The sequence below is a fragment of the Cynoglossus semilaevis genome, chromosome 14, assembly GCF_000523025.1.
Source record: "Cynoglossus semilaevis isolate Cse_v1.0 chromosome 14, Cse_v1.0, whole genome shotgun sequence".
Lineage (NCBI taxonomy): Eukaryota > Metazoa > Chordata > Actinopteri > Pleuronectiformes > Cynoglossidae > Cynoglossus > Cynoglossus semilaevis.
The window spans coordinates 18,027,966-18,045,512 of NC_024320.1; the positions used below are offsets into that span (position 1 = coordinate 18,027,966).

The 17,547-nt window shown below is 40.2% G+C and overlaps 1 protein-coding gene across 1 annotated transcript; it reads right to left on the reverse strand.

Annotated features, from left to right (window-relative positions):
* Nucleotides 1–331: 331 nt before the first annotated feature.
* On the reverse strand, nt 332–17,112 carry zfyve16 (zinc finger, FYVE domain containing 16). The gene is made up of 18 exons (XM_008325587.3): nt 16,661–17,112; nt 14,869–14,976; nt 12,659–14,685; nt 10,793–10,889; nt 7,914–8,090; nt 7,649–7,788; nt 6,784–7,009; nt 6,370–6,492; nt 6,096–6,251; nt 5,791–6,015; nt 5,210–5,292; nt 5,028–5,132; nt 4,457–4,607; nt 3,503–3,583; nt 3,238–3,400; nt 2,516–2,621; nt 2,134–2,310; nt 332–1,558 (listed from the first exon to the last, which is right to left on the reverse strand). Exons 2-18 carry the CDS (start codon nt 14,936–14,938, stop codon nt 1,400–1,402), a joined length of 4,266 nt encoding a protein of 1,421 aa, XP_008323809.1. The 5' UTR covers nt 14,939–14,976; nt 16,661–17,112; the 3' UTR covers nt 332–1,399.
* Nucleotides 17,113–17,547: the final 435 nt, after the last annotated feature.

Sequence of the window (17,547 nt, forward strand, 5' to 3'; positions counted from 1 at the left end):
TATTTATTTCAATCATGACTTCATCCACAGCTACCCTGTGATTAATCAGATTTAATATTTGTCCATCCTTAATTCCTAATCTTAGTTTTTTGTCTGACCTGTTTCTGTCCATTACACTTTTTTCTCCAAGAGGCCGTCAGGTTGGCCTGCAGGGTAAAGCCATTGTTCTACCCTGCTCCGCTATATATGTTGTGCTCCGTTCCGCCCCCTGTCCTCATCTGTTCATGAGGTCATAGTCTAATGACATCAAGGTTGGCCTCAGCTTTTCAAAATGCAGCATCACTGACAGCAGCTGTAAGGTAGAATCTTGTATTAAAAGCAAAACTAGGTCAACGCTTCATTTGTTTTTCATTTACCATTCATGTCTACACAAAGCACTTACTGCATTGCATTATGGGAATTTGGTACAGTCAGATTTATTTATAGTGTATTTTTCTTATACTGAATAAGACACTGCTACAGACACTGCTAAATTAATTCTGTCATATCAAAAATATTGTTTTACTTTATTGTTTACAGCAGCAATTCCTAATATAAGTCTTCCATATTTAAAAAAAATTGTAATAGCAGTAAATAAATAATGGTTTTTGGACCAATTAAGTAGAAATGGACGATTTTCTTTTTGGTACAACTGAAGAGCTCTAATGGTACACTAATGTGCTGTGGAACAGTGGTTAGGAATCACTGATGTGGTGATGCTATTTACCAACCAATCATCAAACTGAAGGATGGGTCAGGTCCTTGTCAACAGGAGGATTTAGGTGAGAACCCATACGTTGGTATATATTTGTGTTATTGTATAAAACACAGATTTGGAATAAAGAGATAAAAAGGCCACATGATGATGTTAAGGAGTTTGACTTAACACAAAATTTAATTCCTGGTCAAATCTTTATGCATAAGCAGCGATACAGCAGCACCTGATGACACGGAGCACTAAAAACCGCAGTCAGTCTTGACCCACATTTGAATCATATTTCATTCAGTAGCTGTGATATCAAGATGACAGACCTTTCCACAGAGCGTCGGCGGAAAATGTGTCGACTGAGATGGTGTGAGCTGACGGGGATCAGCGAGGAGCCTGGGAGCCAGAGCTTAGGAAAATGGTTTGGTTGCATTTACTATATCCGTGTCCATTGTTTAGTGTTTGGCTTCTTGTATTAAAGCAGCTTTGGTGAAGATGGAACACACAGACATCCACCACTTTCCCAACATAAAACCTGGACTTGGTCAGTTTACATCCCTCTAAGACACCACAGCCCCAGGGTTTGGCGTGAGAACGTACTGCTGGAGGATTAGCCATTAGCCACTGTCGCAGCAGCACGTCCTGCTACGGCCGTCAGCCTCGTATCCTGTTTCTGTTCACCATCATGTATGTGACAAATGTGTGTAACGTGCCTCAGATGGCGCTTGTGATGTAGAAGGTGAACTCCATGTCCAGGGCCGTCTGTGGAACGCTGGCACCGCCGCCATGGATGACTGGGATCAAAGCGCTGTCCAGCTCGTTCATGTAGTGCTGAGGAAGAAGCCTGCCACCGGAACAGGCCTGGTACTCCACCTGAGAACACACACACACACACACACACACAGTCATAATCAAGGGCTCTCAAAAGAAACCTCTTAATTGCATTTATTTATTTGTGAAATTCATTTGAACCCATGGGCAGTAATAATCAAAATCCACCAACTCTACTAAACTACATTTTGAGTTACAGTTTTACTTTTGTTTTTGTAAAAAAAATGTTTTTTTCCACATATAAATAATTCCACAATGAAAACAGAGGTGAAACACTGTTATTGATCTAAAACAGTTCTTTTTCATATTTAAGAATGTGATTAATCCACAGTTACCCTGTGATTAATCAGAGTAAAAATTGAAATTGTCCGACAGTCCTGAAAATGATACAACTCATGGTGAAGTGAAGCAATCCTCTTCTAACACACAAGGTTTATCAGCTCAGAGTTAGTTTGAAGCTTTTTATGCCGTTTTAACTCCTAGCAGGACTGATGACAGAAATACTTCATTACTAAAAAAGCATCAAAGTTGATGGGGATCAGTGGAGTCTCTGAGGCAGGTTCTGGACCATTTCATTTAAACAGCACCACACATGCATTAAACACAACGTCCTGTACCATGTCAGCCTCCGTGGAGACCCTCAGAGAGATGCAGTTGATTCCACTGTTGGTGAGGACAGCCAGGTGTGGGCTCAGAGCACTGCAGGTGGCCACAGCCATCTCTTTCTGAAACACACTGCTGGATGACAGCACCGAAGCCAGGCTGCAGTCAGGACTCTTCGGTTCGTAGAAGACCTGGAGAGACAACCAGCCTGAGTTACAGCCAACACCTCCAGGGTGGCATAAACGGAGTTACTTTGAAAGCTGCCGTGCTTTACTTTGTAGTAGGTAAGTGTGAATAAGAGTTACTTTGAAAGCTGCCGTGCTGCTGAATCATTCTACCTTTTACTTTGTAGTAGGTAAGTGTGAATAAACCAAAAGAGAAAAGTAAAAGGTTTACCTCTGTGCACGCGATGGTTCGTCCATCCGACTCAAAGTCTGCGTCCTGCTTTATCCTCACACTGTGGACTCCATCCAGGGGTCTCCCATCAACCCCACTGGTTTTGCTGTTGGCCATAAGTACAGTTCTAAAGGTTTACACTTAAGGAGGTGAGTCCCTGTATGTAGTAGTTTATTCTAACATACTGACTAAGTGTCGTCTACTCAGCTGTGGTTGTTTGTTCAACTGAGCATGTCTCAATAGTTATTAATAAAAAGTCATTAATAAGCAAATATTTTATTTTGCTTTTTTCTTCTCTAACAATTACTAATGTAGCTCCCTGACATCAAGCATGTATTACAATGCTGACAGTTTTCCTACAATTAGTGTTAAAAAAAAAATCAATCAATCATCGTGTCTGTAGTAACACAGCACATCACAACACATCGAATAGTTGCCCCGAATCATGATACGTATCGCACTGCCAATGCACACAATACTAACAATCATCAACAACATGACTACACACATATATTCACAACACATATATTTTCACATAGGGGAAAAACAATGTCTATAATTCCTGTCTTTCAAGCTCAAATGTTTACATCTCCCTGGAGGTTTATTCTAATCCAAAACATTCCAGGACACGTTTGTTAAGGACAACAATTTTTTGGCCAATGTTAATTTTAAAAAAGCTGCGTCTGACATTATTAGAAGAGTGAGTGAGTGTACGCCGTTACCCTGTGTTGACAGGCGAACTACAGTCAACCCAGCGGACAGTGACATTTTCTCTGATCTCCCCTCCATCGTTCCTGCCACAGGCAATATGAAAGTCGGTCTGCTCCCTCAGAGCGGAGCGCAGAGACTCCATGGTCTCCGGGGGGATTTGAATCATCATCCCATCTAAAGCACACAGAGAGATTCTACTGATTATTAAATGCTGGGTGAGACAGTGCTGTGGCTGTGATAGGCTGAACCAGCATCAGCATCAACAGTGTCACACACCTTCAACAATGCTGGACTTCGCGATGAAGCCTGATGAAGCCTTCAGCGCACCATTGAACACCACGAAACTCGCCCCAGTCACTGCAACATAACAAGACGTCTGCTGAGGTAACAGTCCACTCTACGTCATGTACAATGTCTTCAAACATATTAAAGTTGTTCTGTTTCCCTGCATTTGTATAAAGGTGCCAAATAAGATGGATTAAATGTGACGTAATTCAAATGCAATTTTTTTGCAAGATCTGGCAAATGACTTTTTTTAGTGACATTTATTTTAGTTACATAGTAAGAATCCATATCATATCAGTTTGACTTTATTTAGAGAGGAGGAACGCGTCTTTTGGCTTAATGTTTAAACTCAAATTTGTTGTGTTGAAACAGCAAAGCATTTCAAAGAAACTTGTATTTACTTATGTCTAAAGGCCGGTGGTCAATCCACTCAGACTTTAAACAACAAACTGACCCTTCAGCCTTGGGGAGCATTAAACTGTGTCAAACCCCTTTGCAGACCCAGGATGAACTTTGGAAAATAGAACAATGAAATTAAACATTAAACAGTTTCCAATCTTAGACATATGTGTGCATTTGTAGGATTTTTTTACTTAGGAAAAGCCCTTTATAACTATATATAAATATATTAATAACTTTCTCTTTTATAGAAATAACTGTTTTAATCGGCTCAGTTGCATTAGTGTCTTGTCACTGATGTGTTAACATAAGGCATTTCAATTTTCACCAACACTTATTACAGCATTTTCCAAACTATACTAAAAAGGGACAAACTTTACTCTAAAGGGACTTTTGTATCAAAAATCCAGGATAAGATCCAGGTCTTTTTTCAAGTCCTGCAAGCGTGAAATGTCATGTTCAACTAAACAGGCACGCTGAATAAGAAAACAATTGCCAGCATATGATACATTTTTTTGATAGATGCAATTATAAAATATGACTCACCTGTGCGGGTTTTTCCTGGCATGCTGTTTGCCTGGGTTTGGTAGTTGCCGTCCTCATTCTGGACACACACCAGGTGAGAGTCGGCATCTAAGCTAAAAGTGGCTCCTATACTGATGACATGCTCGTTGGATGTATTGATCACCTTCTGCATCTGAAAGTCAGCATTTAGAATTCAAATGTCAGTTTTAACGCTACATCTTTGTACAGGAGTTTAGGCCTGTGCAGATGTATTTGATGTTGGACATTCTGAAAATACGTAGGAGAGCCTAAAATCTTTAGATAATTTCAATTTGTAAAACACTCCTTTAAAAAGGACACCTTTGGCAAAATTAGAGTTTATTTACATAATACAACTTTAGGAGCAGTTAGTTTGTTACTGCGAGAACTTTGTTAAAGAACTAAAACAGTTTATGCAGTTGGTTAGTTCTGCTAATTTGAAACAGGAGGCCATATTGTTGTTGCTGTTGTTCTCTGTCTGTTCCATGTTGTCCCCATGTGTGCGCTGGTGCTAAAACGTTTATCCCCATGATAAAACTTGATAATTACAATTGTGTCTTTAAGACCGTCGTACCTCGTTGAAGCTTCTTTTAGGAATGTTGATGTAACTGTGGCCCATCTCCATGTGGATCTGCAGGCCCTCCACCACCGACAGACTGTACTGGTAGTTCCTCAAGTCCTGGAGACAGAGCATGGAAAAGTTAACAACACTGAAATGTGCCGTCCATGTGTCCGTGTGTGCGTTTTGGTACTTACAGCCAGTAAATTCATAATTGTGTGTCCTGTCTCTCGATACACTGATTCTCGAAATCGAACACTGATCAGTGGAGTTGGATACACTGGGTGAAAAAGGTATCAAGTTGCAGTGGATTATGAGTGAATTTTTAAAAAACAACATGAATTAATAACATTGTAATAACCCTTATTAGCTCCAAAATAAGTGAGAAGTATGATAAGACTTTTTTGGTATAAATGGAAAATAACATTATTAAATATGTCTATAACTAGTCAGCAGATCATGTAATATGGTATATTGTCTATAAGTCAGCAGATCATGTAATATGGTATATAATAATTATTAAAAATCAATTAAGTTGTTTACTTGTCAGACTAAAATAGTATTTCTTGGTATAAACACATAAATGAGAATAAACACGCAGTTAAGTTAATTTAAATAAAACAAAAGAAACATTCAATTGTTTTAAGATCACAAAGGTCGGGCATATCAATGATGGAACTCCTCATTCAAAGTTAGTTGAAATTAGAATAGGAGTAAACTCTTTAAACATTTAGATTTGTATGTAAAAGCAAAGAAAATCGACTAAGTTAATACACACCACTGTATTTAGCACCAAGCCGCAAGAGCAGCCTGAGAGGAAAGACTTTGGCCCAGGGCACCTCCAGTTTCTGAATGAGCAGACCAAACAAAAAAGGCCGAGGGGGCAGGGTGAGGCCATCTAGTGGCTGAAAGGTGTGAGAGAAGAAGAGCATCCCAGCATGATCCTTGCTGCCCAGGAAGCTGCTCGTGAAAGTCACATTATTCATCTCCTCCACAAATTTGCCTGCAACAGAAAGTAAACAGCACTGTAGTCCTAATGTTTCCATGTTACGAGCGCTGTCATTAAAAGTGCTGCCTATTTACCTTTTTGGGCATCTTGGTAAATTGTGAGATAGAGTGTAAAAAGGTCTTTGGGCAGAGATTTCTCCTCTGGCAAACACTCCAACAAAAACACCAGCTCTCTCTGTCCGAGGGCTTGCAGACCATTTGAACCAAAACACCAGCACTGACGACCCAAGTCTGACAGATGGAAGAAATGGAATAAAATGAGAACAATAATTGTTTAACTGTACAGGATTCTCATTTCAGACAAATCACAAAAATCCTTATTTGTGAATGGCTCATATATCTGACTCACATGTTACCAATTTTACATTAACCAGCAGGTTGGCATTGAGAACAAATGCCAGGGGCCGTGGTCCTCCTTCCTCTAACAGGTGCAGAATCTGGCACAGGGCAGGATTGTCCTCTATCAAGACATCTACAGGGAAAACAAAAGACCAGAAGGTACATGGGAGATTAAGGTAACAATTATTTTTTTCAATTATTTGAAGAAGAATTGGACAATTAAAAATAATCAGTGCATAATGTGTATTTTTTAGTAGAAACGTTTTATCACAAATAAAGTGTAGACATTGCCCTCTTGTGGCCATAGATGGTATGGGGTATATTTTGATCATAAATCTTTGGACAAAGTAAAAAAAAAAAGACTTATTTTCAGTGACTAATATTAGCACTTTTCTTTACATCAACAAATCACACACACACAAACCTCCTTCATTGTCCTCTCCTGTGGTAAAGAGCAGAGGTGGGAGCTCATCGTTGTCTGGTAACAGACTGGGCAACCTCTTCACCAAAGAACCCATCCCTGAAAGTAGGCCATAATCCCAGGGACCAGACACACGAGGCCGAACGACCTCTACTGTTCCAGATGTTTCAGTGAAGGAGGAAGATGAAGATGAGCCACTGACCCCCTCCTCTGACCCTGCTGGGCTGGACTGAAAGGAGATTAAGGTTAATGTCAGTAACGTCACATTTAACTGAAATGGATTCATTCACTTTTCTAATAAGTGATGTATGTAAAAACCCTAGTGTTAAAATGCCCTTCAATTAATTTCCCAAATTAATTATCTCTGATAAAGCAGTACTTCTGAACATACACGCATGCACTTGTGTGCACACATACATATATAAATACATACATTTATATTTGACTTAATTTTTCTGAGTCATCACATCTGTTCAGTTGTGGCATTTGGATAAATAACACTACAGCAGACATATGACTCTGTGATCACAATGAAATGTGATGCAAAGAATCATTTTTCATTTACGTTTGACATGAAACTTGAACAGGCAGCAACTATAAATCAAGCACCTAACCTCTAGGAAATTTACATCATAAACAAAATCGTTTTTTTATGTGTGACCATGTCTCCTGTTCTTATTCCTTCTATTATTTATATCACACAGCTACTTATCATGTTATACCAAATTCTATTGGAGCAACAGCCAAAAAGATTTTATAAAATTCAGCAAATCATCACTTGAACGGTGAGATTCAGGCTTAAACTGGGTGGAGTGAGAATCTACTGTTAGCCTGTAGTTCAGCTGTGGGGCTGATACACAGTCCTTACTGTAGTTTGGTCTGACATGCCACCACTGAACTCCTGGGAACTCCTGCGGCTGGTCACCGACAGCTTGGTCGTGTCTGCCACCTCTCCATTTGGTAAGATGCCATCGGCAAACCAGACCCGCTTCTGCTCACGAGGGCAACCTGAGAAAACACAAGAGAGAGAAAAGATACATGTTGTTGTTGTTGTTGTTTTCCAGCCGTAGGGATTCTGTCTACAGTGAAACAACAATAAGTTCAGTGTCAGGTAAAATATAAAGTGACCATACTGTCATTGTTTGGGTGTTTGAGGACAGACACAGGAACCATGACGGTTGGAGGAGGTGAGTTTAAAGTGCCGGCAGCACGTGCCTGCTGCAGAGGGGGGATGGTGCTGCAGTACTCTGATGGAATGTTGGGGTTTGGACTAGGACCTGTGGGACTCATCATCCGCTCCAATGCCTGGGCTATAAAAAGTTAGAAGAGAATATTAATCATGTTGTCTGATACGCTCCTAAACAACTTCTCTCTCTCTCGAAAAACATGCATACACGCACACACAAACAGTAGCAGCATTTCAAGATACGATATATATGAAACCAAAAGTGACCTGAATCAACGAACGCACCAAAATATCAGTATCTCACCCAGGTATCAAATTGGCATGAATGTCACCTTTCCCACAATTTAGATGCAGATGAAAATTATTGAAGCGGTCACAGTTATTTATATACACACACACAAACGGACACATGGATTCACTCAATATTGTGATTTACTGCAATGTTTTCTGGCTGTAAAGATTTTCAGGTGATTCGATTTGAAGATCTATAACAATAGGCAGTACTTGTGGGTCACCCTCTGGTTCATGTTCCCTGAAAAGTACAGACAATTTGTGTTTTCTGGCCTTAGCACCCATTTGAACTACACATGTTGTGTTCCACTAGAAACAGAAATCTTAAAGTCCAACAACATGAGTCCAGATCTACACAGTGAGCATGTTGTCATGCCTGTCTTAGAGAGTCGTGAAGAAAACTTTTGCTGTTCGACCAAACTGCATACCATGTTAATGGAAAGACACGGTGCTGCTAAACATTTGATAGAAAGGCACCAGGAAGCACAAGTGTGAATGGAGCAAACAACTGTGTAGCACTCTCAGTCTGCAGAGTCCAGGGAGAGACCAAGTCCAAATCTAATCTGTGATGTTGACTTTCTTGGATTATCCAGAACAGCAAACATTTACACCTTTGTGGATTTGACCCTATTACACTAGGAAAATAATACACAATTTCAAGATTTCCCCTTCTCTGTAAAGAAGCATAAACAGTTATTGAAAAAATATTTAAGGGTTGATGGAAGATACTGATGATATCAATCAGTATCTTACAGCTTTCTATTTAAAGCAAATGTCAACAACAATGCACTGGTCTACATTATATTGATTATGCCAAGATCTCCATGGACCTGGAGTGTGTACTGATAAGATACTGTGTGATTTACTGAAGTAAAAACCATCAAATTACACAAACCACTGATATACAGCAAGTATTTGCGGGTTTGTTTACATTGAACACATGCCTGGTCTGCACAGGGATGACGAGGCACAGAAGCCTTTTAGGTCGAGAGACAAACTGCTCCAAGTGAAACTATTTTTAAAGTAGTGACGTCAGTGTACACACAGCATTAACAGGCACAAAGAACATGATGAAATTAGGTCAAATTGGTCATTAGCATGTACTGTATGTAGGTAAACAAATATGCAGCAGCAGGACATATTGCAGCAACAACACTTCAGGGAACCAGAAAGTTTTGTCTTACCTCATTCTTATCCTCCCCTCCAAAAAACCTCAACCAATTCAAATCAAATCGTTGATTGTCTATTCCTCCATCTGTCTTCCCTCACTTGCATCCTGGCTCCTCCTGGAGCTGCAACACTCTAGATCTGTATTAGCCTGTTAGCTGTGGGCTGCAATGTGCGTGGCAAGCTTCACGTGCAGCTCAGCCCATAGAGAGGAAAGAGAAGAGAGGGTAGGAAGAAAGGAAAGGAGGAGACAGGAGGACAGCGTCGCACGGCTACACCGTCTGCCAGCCACTAAAGTAGATCCACCCTGCTTCTCTTAATTTAGACCTGGTGTTAGCATCACATGTCTGCTGCGTTAAGTAGGTCCTGACACATAAACATAAAATCAAGGACAAATGCCAGCATCCTGCTATAACTCTCCTCCCCTCTCTTCTGCCGTCTCACTCCATCTGCCCCCTCCCATCTGTCAGTTCACATTGGTGCTGCAGTGTTTAACTGTGAAAGGTGCTTCTGAATTTACTGCTGTTTACAACGGAGACAGGAACAAATCCTGAGAAATACACCTGGAGGAATTTGAATATTTTAAACAAACCGACTGTGCTGGTTTTAAATCAGTGACCAGTGTTAGGGGACACGGTATAAATATCAGTGCTGTGCCAGCTAACCTGTTTCTATCATGTGTTTGCTTGAATAACAACTCTGACTATTATTTAATCTGTTGCTCATAGGCTCTAAAAATAAACAAGAACCTCTGGACACAGGGGGGTAGTAATGTTAACTGGCCTGGCTTTATAAAAAAAAAAGACATTAGTAGTAATTAATGTATTAACGAGAAAATGAATTTGACTAAAAAAACGGTGTTAAAACGATCAGCCCTAGTTAGTAAATTATCAATCTATCTGTGTCTCTTCATGTATAAAGTAGTATAAGGACAGCTACAACTTGTAGACAGGACATTTATGTGTCTGTTTGATTGTAGCTGTGTTTGTGGAATACTTACCTAACACAACAATGAACAATGAACGAGATTCTTTACAGTGATAAACACCAGTTTGTAACGGAACACAAACCAGAAAACAACACAGAACACCAGGAAGAACGACATAGCTATGAATTTCCTACAATCTAAGAAACCCTATAATGAAACAAATACAATTATAAAGAATCACATTTATTGTTAGTGTACATACATTATATACAGACACATATATACACAATGAAGTGTCTCCTCTGTCTTTAACCCAGTGTCCAATGTATGTTAGTCAAACTTTAACACATACATTGGTATAAATATGGATATCTTATCAAGGCTAACAGAAAAAGCTATGCTACAGGTGAGGCCCCTCTCAGACCCAACTGGACTCTTACCTTTGTGTATGGTATCAAAGCACAGCACACACACACGAGCTTCTTTCTCCAGGTACTTCAGCTTACACTTCCTGCTACAGCAGACGGCGCAGAAAACCTGCCAAAAGTGTAGAAAAAAAAAAACAAGAATTAAAAAAAAGAGACTAACAATAAAAAAGACCAGGTAAAACACTACATTATTTCAGGCTTGTCTTTGTCTTAGCTCCAACTTTTGGACGCACAGCTCAGCAAGGTCGTAACAGAAGCTGAAAAATAGAAATGCTGACTCGGCCGCTTTGTATCTGTGAATTCAGAAAGTTAAATTTGCCAGTGTGTTCTTTTGCTTTGCTTAAAATACCTCTAAGCTGTAGTCCCAAATTTCACTGGGCATATTGTAATTCAAACCAAAAATGTGGTTATGTGAGAGAACGGTGTTAAAAACTATGACACTGCTTTATACATGTTCATATCTAAACGAGTTGATTCTTCCAACTGTAATGTGTAAGGTTAATTTATGTATTTATTTTTATTTATTAAACTGACTTTGGGCTGCACTTTGGTAATGTGCCTAGTATTCAAACCAGCAGCCTTCTCATTACAAACCTAAACCTTTAACCTCTAGGATTGATGTCCTCAGCTGATCTAGTAGCAGAACCCACCCTCCCCCAGGTAATGATAAGCTACGACTAGAGCTGAATTTTTTTTCTGTTACATAATTCAGGGTTTCCCTTGGATCATTACAGTAAATTAGAATCCTTTTTTCCCCCAGAGGCAAACCCTTTAACAGAACCCCCCAACAGAAGAAAATCTATATTACATACAGTCTGTGTACCTGCATTTCACCATGTTCAATTAGCATAATGCAGATAGAGTTTGTGGGTTTTCTTCTGTGACGTAGTTCATTAACATCAGCGTTCTAACCCCATAATTACTGAATAACCTTCAGAGTTTCCACTTGCATTAAGCAGTGGTTTCAGAGTGAGGACAGACAATAATACTGTCTGTTAGTACTACTGTACTCCATCCATCCATCCATCCATTTTCATCCGCTTATCCGTTACCGGGTCGCGGGGGCAGCAGTCGCCACCCAGATCACATTGCACCGTACCAACCCCCCAAACCTTCCTGCGGGTGGTGAGTCCACTGGAATACTACTGTACTCTGGGTAATAAACATCCAAAAGTGCCTTAACCCACTGGGTGGCGCTGGATTCATCAATATACAACGCTGAGGTTGGTACAGCCCATCATTTTCAGAAAGTGTGCTGTCTGCCACGGTCAGCATTTTTCTCACCAATAAAAGGTCTGTGGCAAACATAATGAATGACCTGTACAGGATCCTGTTTTTAAGGGTATTACTGCGAGTCATGATGTCGTGTTTACAGTATATAAAGTGCATGTCTTAACAGCAGAGAGTCATTATTTCCAAAATTACTTCAACAGAGGTAAGATATCAGATGTGATTTCTACAGTGGGTACTGTCATTACTTTATTTTCAAAATATCATCTGTATACGTTACTTGTCCTACACTAAGTTATGGGAGAATACACTGTTGAAGTAACCCGCCCAGTACTTGTCGTCATAGTACACACCTGGAGGAAACATAACAGTTTAATGTAGCCTGTGTGTCTGGCATACATATAGATATTTTAGTGCAAACACTGGACTTACTGCTGGTGAGGATTTTTTACTACCCTTGTATGTGCTGCGGTGAAAGTTTATCTGACAAATACATATATTTTTGATCATAATGCAAAAATCATGAATTACAAATGACCTCATGTTGATGTTTGACAGCCATATTTGTCTAAAGCAGAGAAAGATTTTGGATTTATAAAGTTCTGTAAAGACAGACCAAGTTTTAATGTTACCAGCTCAGGGACTTACCTTTCCACAGGCTCGGCAGTGATGCCTCCTCTTAGTAAACGTGAACCTCTGGTAGCATTTCATGCAATTGGGGGCCTGGGCATCAGGCACCCATTCTGGCTGCCTGCACCCCAGCTCCTCCATCTCCTCTTTCTTCCAATTCACTGACCTAGCGCCCTCACTGGGTGGCTCTCCGTGGTACGGTGGGGGCTCTGAGAGTTCATCATATCCTACGCCGTAATCCTGTTGCTCCTGAGTGACATAAATAAGGTTTGCATCTCTAATTTTGGAATCCTCTTCTGTGAGACTAACACTCATGGGTGGACTTTCTTCATCCTCTGCTGCATTTGGCCATTTTGAAAGCGTTTGCTCTCTGTCTTCTTCTTCCCCTGCTGGTGGAGATCTTGCAGTTTGGCAGTGTAGCTGTTTTGGTCTTGCACCTCCAAAGGAGGGCTGCTGATCAGGATTATTAGTTTGCTGGGATGGAAAAGTGTGGCTGGTCAAAGAATGTCTTGCACCAAAGTTCTCTGGTTCTTGAAAAGTACTGCAATACTCTTGTGGTTGTGATGGAGCACCAGGGTCAACACATGCTTCCGAAGACACAAACATTCTTCTGTCACTTTCTGGAAAAGCCAGACCTTCAAGCTCTTCCTGTTGATCCCCACCACAGTTTCTTTGTTCCTCATCCCAGACCACGCCCTCTGGATTTCTATTTGGTTCAATCACATTTTCTGGACGAGAACACGCTCCAGGATTGCTGCAAAAAGAGACATTTCTGGCCTGCTCAGCTTCAGTGTGAGCTTGCAGGAACGCATCCAACTCCTCATCTGTCACTAAAAGCTCAGCCTGGTCGCTCTCAGGTAAGTACTCGAATCCAAACTCAGATGGCTCTGTTTCTGAGTGATCAGAAGAATTAGGGTCTGGAGATAGGGCAACAACAGCAGCAGTGGCTTCAACAGAGACATGTTGCCCCTCTGGTGACAGTCTGCCATCTGTGCTCTGCTGACACACAGGCCCTGCTGGGTAAACAGGCTGCTCAGAGCAGGACCTGCCCTGTCGAGCCCCCAGTGCTGAAAAGGAGTCTGCCTCGGTGCTTTCAGACACATTCTCCTCATCACTCTGCTCTGAAGCTTGCCTTGGCTCTTCTTCTCCAGTCGTTGACTGCCCCAGAGCTCCACATATGGACGCAGCTAGTGGTAGACACGATAAACTGGCTGGTTTGTCAGAGGTAGCAGACTCTGGCTGTACAGAAGACACTATCTCTGCCTTATCTGGAGTGTCTTCTTGTCTTGTGTCTTCTTTACCCCCCCATGCACATGTGCTGCCCTCTTCTTCTATAGACCCTTCCTCTGGTCTGTCTGATGAAGCCTCCTTTTCACAGTCCTTGTTCTCTACTTCTTCTAAACCACCGGTCATCGGTAGCAGGGAGTCGACAGCTGATTCACCGTCCGTCTCTGCCGCTGCTGGAAGAATTACATCCAGAAGGCTGAGCGAGGCAGAGTAAGCACCACCTTGCTCATCGAAACCCAGACTGAGCAGATCATTTTTCCCTGAAGCAAGTTCCTTTTTAGATAGGTCTTCACAGCCACCACTACAATTAAGACAAGCTTGGTCCTCCATCACCACAGGGCTCTCAAAGTCAACAAGCAGGCCTTCATCCAACTCCTGCTCCTCCTCCATCTGCTTTTCAACCACATCCAATTCACTGAAGGCATCATGACTGTTGGCCCTGACCAGGACGGCAGAGCCTGTGTCATTCACAAGATCACAAACTGGCTTTGGTGCTTGGTCGGGGCAGGGAAGGGCAGAGGTTTTAGCTGGTCTGTGATCTACAGAAGAGAGAAGATCTACTCCAGTAAGAGGCTGACCTTTAGTCTCTCCATCATTGTTGCTGCAGGGGTGACTCAGGGGGGGTTCGGGACAACTGGTGGAAGCACCATAGTGAAGAGAATTGAGGTCAGGAAGGCTTGGTGGGAGGGTGGATTCCTTTGAAGATAAACACTGTTGTGGAGGGGGCTTCAGGAAAACAGGTCTGCAGTCAAGTTCTTCTGTAAACAATAAAAAGAAAAGAGGTTATAAAAGGTATCAACATATATCATGCAGAGCTCACTATTAATCCTATATTCAGTGGCATAAATTTAAGTCTAATTTAACAAAAAAAAATAATGACATGTAAAATCAAAAAAAAAAAAAAGAAAGTAACAGAATTTACACAGCCATATTTGGTTTACCTGTATTCAGCTCAAAGTCATCGAGGAGTTTGTCCAAATCACACACAGCTGCCTTGAAGTAGCTATCCATGCTGTACTGGAACAGTGGCCTTTACAACCCATCCAATCCTAAAAAGACAAAAAGGAAGAAAACCCATGATCACCAGACTTTGTTGTTTACTCTCATGGAACGCAGCAGAATACCTCAAGATTTTAACACAAATGAGTGTTGTTCTTTCTTAAAATGTTGCTATTGTACTAAGTGCAATTTAAAGGTTCCCATGTGTCCAGAAAAACAACATCTATAATCATTTAGTTTTGTTTTTAAATAAGAGTCATGAAGAGTAAAGTCTAACTTGGTTACTGATTCATTCAACAGATCTAATCATTTTGAATACTAACTTTTAGTGCACTGGAAAGTCCTTCTACATAATAGAACAATTTTAATCCCTTCTGACTCAAAAGAATGGCATCTAATTTAGGTTGTCACTGTGGCACTCTGCAGTTAAACATTCAGACAAATCATCCATAGGGAAAAAAGACGTTCAATTGCAGGTATTTAAAGCAATGGATCATATATCAAAATGTTCACATTTGTATCAAAAATGTGTGATAGGTTTATGTGATTCAAAACCAAGCACTCTCAATATATTTAGGACAATCTCAACTTGGTACAAAAAGATAACCAAACTATAACAGCAAGAGCCACACTGCATCATGTGATTACTTCACCTTGACTGTTAACACATTCATTCCTTGGCTAAATGTCAGCATTAGATGACTTAAATAGTACAAAATTAGTCAGCATTAGATGACTTAAATAGTACAGAGAGGGCAAAAAACAGCATAAAAAAGAAGGGTCTGGTGAACATTATTTTTCCTTTCTAATTTAAATCATACACACACCTACTTTATTATCTAACATTGATATTAAAACATGAATAATTTCTCCCCCTTGTGAATCTTGAAGAACACCACCTGAGGCAAATAACGTGGCTTTCCTTCTCCAAATTGCATAACACTTTCTGTCTTGTTTAATACAGCCTGCAGCTATTTTGCTAAGCTAGCTGTAACAGATTAAACAATTGTTGTTTGTTAGAGTAACTATTAACACTAGAATATGTCAGTCTGGTGGTTATTTCTGTGTAAACACGTCCTGTGTTTTGCTGTGACAAACAACAATTGGTATAAGGTAGTTAAGATTTTATACTAATGTGGTTTTATTAGTACTATAAATGTAAACAAAAAATTATTTTTTTTCTAAGTTGAAAAAAAAATTACAAATGCTTTCCATTTGTAATTTTTTTTCAACTTAGAAATTCCCCTTGACCTCAACAAGGAGGAAGTACTGGAGACATTCAGACTGAAATCACATGTTTGTTGTGGTAGATTCATTACAGTCATAAAACCCGACAGGTCACATATCAACTGGGTCAATGTAGGGATGAATAATCTCAAAATCGTTCCTTGTTCCCATCTCACCTACACAAAGGAGTGTCAGCGATATACTGCAAAAAAAATCCAACAGTGTTTACTGTTGACATTTTCTTCAGGGTCAAATCACAATGCGTCTCCGTATCTTAAATGCTGGCGTTAGTATTAACTACTGCAACTACGTCCAAGTCACAGATTACTGTACTCCGTAGTGAACGTACGTGAAAACAGTCAATAAAGACAAACAAAGAAACATTTTATATACGTGAACGCTACACGAAAAACTTCACAACGAAAAACAGAGCTGAACATACGGTTATGTTGTGAAGCAAACTTTGGCCCACAACTTTTTCAAGAAGTGGTACATAAGCTAACTTACCTGCATTATCCATCAGGGAGCTATACGCAGCTGCCGATGATAGCAAACAACAACAGGGACCGTCATTTCGTCCTCGAAAAACACGCTTTTTCGAGATTCTGAGGACACTGTAGACTTCAGTAGTTATTCTGGTTTTCCTGCACGAGGGGCTAGTACCGTTAAAATCCTGTTAGCTGTGACTGTAGGACAATGGCAGCTTGTAGTTTGCAGTGGGTTAACCCGGTCTGTTTAGAAGCCTTTTACCAGCGCTCTTTTATTCCACAGCTCCAAGACAAGGCTTACGTTCGCCCTCTGTTCGAAAATGGGAACAAACGTGTCCGGTGTCTTCCTCGTCTCATCCTCTGAGTGGACACGTAGAGAGCTGACAGTGAAGGGGGAGCTAGCTCAGATGGAATATCTGAGTTGGAGTAGGAAGAATTCTGCACTCAGTCCGCCATCTTGATTAGACTGTCATCCGGAAGAAGTCACCAAAAAAAATAAATATATATATACAGTACACACACACGTACATATAAATATACAGTGTATAATATATATATATATATATATATATATATATATATATATATATATATATATATATATATATATATATACATACATTCTTTAATATTAATATTCAAATCAAATGGTCAATTCTCAAATCTGGGATAATATTTTCAGGAAAACATAACATTACCTATACAATGCTAAAACATATAGGGACTGTAGCATCCATAAGGTCATTTATTGTATAATAAAGTATGTGAGGGAAGTAAATTACCAAATGGTTGGAAGGAAGCCATTATAATTCCTATCAGGAGACCAGGGAAGAATCCATCAACTTCAATGTAATTCATAGTCCATATGGAAAATAATATGGAAATTATTTTATCCTTTTATTTGAA